The sequence below is a fragment of the Leptosomus discolor genome, chromosome 6, assembly GCF_034619465.1.
Source record: "Leptosomus discolor isolate bLepDis1 chromosome 6, bLepDis1.hap2, whole genome shotgun sequence".
NCBI classification, from domain to species: Eukaryota; Metazoa; Chordata; class Aves; order Leptosomiformes; family Leptosomidae; genus Leptosomus; species Leptosomus discolor.
Window position 1 is genome coordinate 62,208,851 of NC_141396.1, and position 4,029 is coordinate 62,212,879.

Consider the following 4,029-nt stretch of genomic DNA (forward strand, 5'->3'; position numbering starts at 1 on the left):
TGGTTTGGTTGGCAGTAGTTTCCCCCAAATCTGTACCATCCAGTTGACTAAGGTCCATCAGCCCAGCAGGATCAAGATGTGGACCAGAGCTACATGAAGGAGAAGAGCATTGGCCCTTGCTTTAAACCCTTGCCTAGATGGGACAGATTCCTTTCAGCTTTCTCAGAAGCACAGTAATGTAATAAAAATAAATCCTGTCTGGTCTTCTTGGCTATAGATTGCCCACAGAAGACAATTTTGGCATCCACAACTTTGGCAGGCTTTAGTGACACAACCATACAGTTACGCCAAGCTCGTATCCCTCCGTCTCCAAGTGCTCTGAGGAGGCTTGGATCTCCAGCCCCATCTCACAGCTGTGAGCAGGTGACACCCTGAGTGTTGTACTCTGAAAACACCAGCAGAGGACCAGTTTACAGCAGCGCTCTGCCCCCTCAACCTCACTGTCCCCTCAGGTTGACCTCCCCACTACCAGATACTTCACACATAAAGCCAGCAGAGTTTCTCTCCATCCCTCCACTTTCCCGAAGGACTTTCCCTCAGGAGCAGGCACCAGACCTGCTCAGCTCTCCTCTTCGCTCTTCATAGTGGCCAGAGCTGTCTGCTCGGTGTGGTGGGATCCACCGCAGGTTCTTGTGTTCTCCCCTTGTTTTGCACAGGGAGCAGCTCCTTCCCGTGCATGGATTTTCTGGTGCCTCTTCAGATACTTCTTCAGCCGGTAGCGCTTCCCACAGACCCCACATTTGTAGGCCCCACCTCGGGAATGGAGCAGCTGGTGTTTAATAAGGTGGCGCTTCTGAGGGAAGCATTTCCCGCACTTGGTGCACTTGCAAGGCCCCATCCGGACGTGGATGGTTTGGTGCCGGAAGAGGTTGGCCTTCTGGTTGAAGGTCTTCTCGCATTCAGGGCATTGGTAGGGTTCTTCCTTGGTGTGAATCCTCTGATGCCGAACCAGGTTTGACCGCTGGGTGAAGCTCTTCCCGCACTCGGTGCACTTGAAGGGCTCGCTGATGTGGGCTCGCTGGTGGCGGATCAGCTTGCGGTTCATGCGGAAGCTCTCCCCGCACTCACCGCACTTGTACGGCCCCTCGCTCGTGTGGATCTTCCTGTGTCTGGTCAGGTTCGATTTCTGATTGAAACTTTTCCCGCACTCAGGACAGGGGAATATCCGTTGACCCTTAGGAGCTCCTTTTGCTGAGGGATCTTTCTTGGACATGGATTTCTCCCGGTTCTCCAGCATCCCCTCTTTGGTGGGCTGATAGCATTTCTTCTGCTTCCTCTTTGGTCTCTGGCTCTCCTGGTGGTTGGCCTCCACACCAGGTTCCTCTTTAATCTGGATCCTCTGGATAGCACTGAGGTTTGGCTTCTGCCTAAAATGCATCCCAGACTCGATGCTTTCCTGTGGTTCTTCCTTCAAATGGAGCACCTGGTTACTGGCTATGGGGACTTCCCATTCATGCTGCCCATCAGCATCTTCTTCCTTTTTAAGCTGTCTCCCCTGTGAAGCCATCAGTGGAATATTTGGAACAAAGAGCTTTCCATAGTCCGGGTTTTCTGGGGGCTCTTCCTTGATGTAAAGTTTCTGGCAGGCTACTGCAGTAAGGTTTGTTGTGTCATCAGTGCATAGTTCTGGTTCCTCCTTCATCTGGATTTTCCAAGGAGGGCATTTTGGATTTGATGGGTTTCTAGGTATGCTGCACCCCTGGGCTACATCTCCTTCACGGGACATATTCTCCAACATATTCTCCTCTGATCTGAAGGCAAAATCAGGCTCCTTTTTAATCTGGATGACCTGGAGAGACACACTGTTGATTTGTCCCTCAAGCAGCTTTTGCTTAGCGTGGTTCCTCTGGTGGACATGGAAATACCGCTTGGTGCTCAAGCTCTTCCCACACTCAGTACAAATGAACGGCCCCCCACGGAGGTGTATCTTCTGATGAGCCAGCAGTGTGGCACTTTGCCCAAAACACCTACTGCAGTCGGGGCATTTGAAGGGCTTCTCCCTCTTGTGGATCTCCCTGTGGGCGGTGAGGGTCCCCTTCTTCACAAAGCTTTTCCCACACTCAGTGCAGGCGAATGGCCTCTTCTCCGTGTGCGTCCGCATGTGGATGTTGAAGTAGATCTTTGTGCTCAGGCTCTTGCCGCAGCGGGCGCAGAGGTAGGGACCACCCTTGGCGTGTGTCTTTCGGTGGGCGGCCAGGCATATCTCCAGGCGAAAGCAGCGCCCGCATTCCCCGCAGCAGAAGGGCCTCTCTCCTGTGTGGATGCTCTGGTGGGTCGTGAGGTGGCCCCGGGTGGTGAAGCGCCTTCCGCACTCCCTGCAAGTGAAGAGCTCCTCTGCTGTGTGGATCCGCTGGTGTCTCTTCAGGTTTCCCTTCTTGCTGAAGGATTTGCCGCACTCCTGACACGGGTGGGTCTTTAGCACCATGCGTTTAACCAAGTCCTTCATGGCAGCAGTGTCCTGCACCCAGTGGTGCGTGGTGGGGCTGCCAAGCAGCCGGCAGGTACAAAAGAGCCACAACGTTATGGGGACAGACCGTCTGGGGGGATACAAAAACCATCAGGACACACACATCAAAGTGTAGTTAATGGATGTGCTTTATTCCCCGTAGGGGAAAGGGTGCTGCTGCTGCACACCAGCTCTAGGCCAACAAGACTTGCGTGGTCTTCCTCATTTCTCAGCCTCCTTCCACCTCAGCTTGCAGTTGCAATGTTTGTAACTCCATCTCCTGCCTCCTCCGGTCTCCTGGAAAGACTTCCCTGGCATTCCTGGAGACTCGGATTGCCGGACTGAAACAAATAAAGGGAAAATTATTAAGTCATTATTTCTTCTCCACCTCCTTTGTTTGCTGTATAAACACAACGTGTGGCCCCTTGGCTGCTCCATGGGAGACTGAATCTGAGAACTTTGAAGCCACAGGCTCATCTGGACTCCGACAGAGAAAGCAGGAGCAGGCTAATTTCCCCTGGTGACTGGGGGATCTGTGATGCACTTGCTGCTGCAAGGACACTGAGGTTTCAGCTCTACTATTGCTGCACTAGCGATTTACTTTCAGAATAGTCCTCTGTCCTCTTATCAAGAAGATTTATAAGTAAATAATGAATTTTGCAGTAATTGTTGAAATTAGTCCCATTTTTGAGGAGTGACTGTGCTGCAACCCAAATCCCCAAAACCCAGAAGAAAACCAAACTGGGCACCATTTGCAAACCAGGATGCACTGCTTTGTACTGGCAGACTTCCACGCACAGGAGAAGACAGGTCAGTGGTGTCTTCAGTGGGCAGCTGGAGAAGCGAGACATGGAAACCTTAAGTGACTTTGTCCTTTTCAAGAGGGTTCAACTGACAGCAGGGTCTGGGTCCTACGTATTTCCATTAGGAAAAATAAATAATCAATCAGGGCCAACAGAGATGTGAGCAACGTCTCCTATCAAGAGTCTGAATTGCAGCAGGGGAAAGGAGACAGAAAGACGGAGAGGGAGGAAGGCAGCGGCTCTGGAGATGACTGTCAACAAGAGTACACGTGGTTGGGCAGGCTTTTACTGATGGTACTGACGGCTGAAGGTGCTGCTGCCAAAATCAGCTAGCAGTCATGGGGCAAGCTGCCAGCGAGGACACGGGTTGTCAGTGAAATCTGTCCCTGGAGGTCTGGGTCTCTGTGGCTGAGAAGGAGTCCCTGGGGAGCCTGTCACTGAGGTGTAGGGGACTGGGGAGGGGGGATGCCATGGATCGAAGGACAAGCGGTGGGAAATTTGGAGTATAAACATCCAAGAGCAGCTGCGATGCAGAGTTTGCAGCTACACGCTCCTCAGAGGAGAAAGGTCACAGTGGCAAATGAAGTGGGCAGCCACTTCCTATTTCAGAGGTCAGTTATAATGGGGATGGTTACTCCAGAATAAGTCGTATCGTTTGTGTTTTCCCTTCAGCTAACCCATCTGGGTCCCCACTGATGCTGGCAAGAGTCACTACTGAAGCACAACAGTGCTCCTGTGCAAGCTGAATTCTCCATGCTGCTACAGAGGAACCACAGGAAA

At 52.1% G+C, this 4,029-nt stretch overlaps 1 protein-coding gene across 1 annotated transcript; it reads right to left on the reverse strand.

Moving 5' to 3' along the window:
* Positions 1–559: 559 nt before the first annotated feature.
* Positions 560–2,446, reverse strand: LOC104351118 (uncharacterized). The gene has a single exon (XM_009957136.2). It carries the CDS (start codon positions 2,444–2,446, stop codon positions 560–562), a length of 1,887 nt encoding a protein of 628 aa, XP_009955438.2.
* Between the last annotated feature and the right edge of the window lie 1,583 nt (positions 2,447–4,029).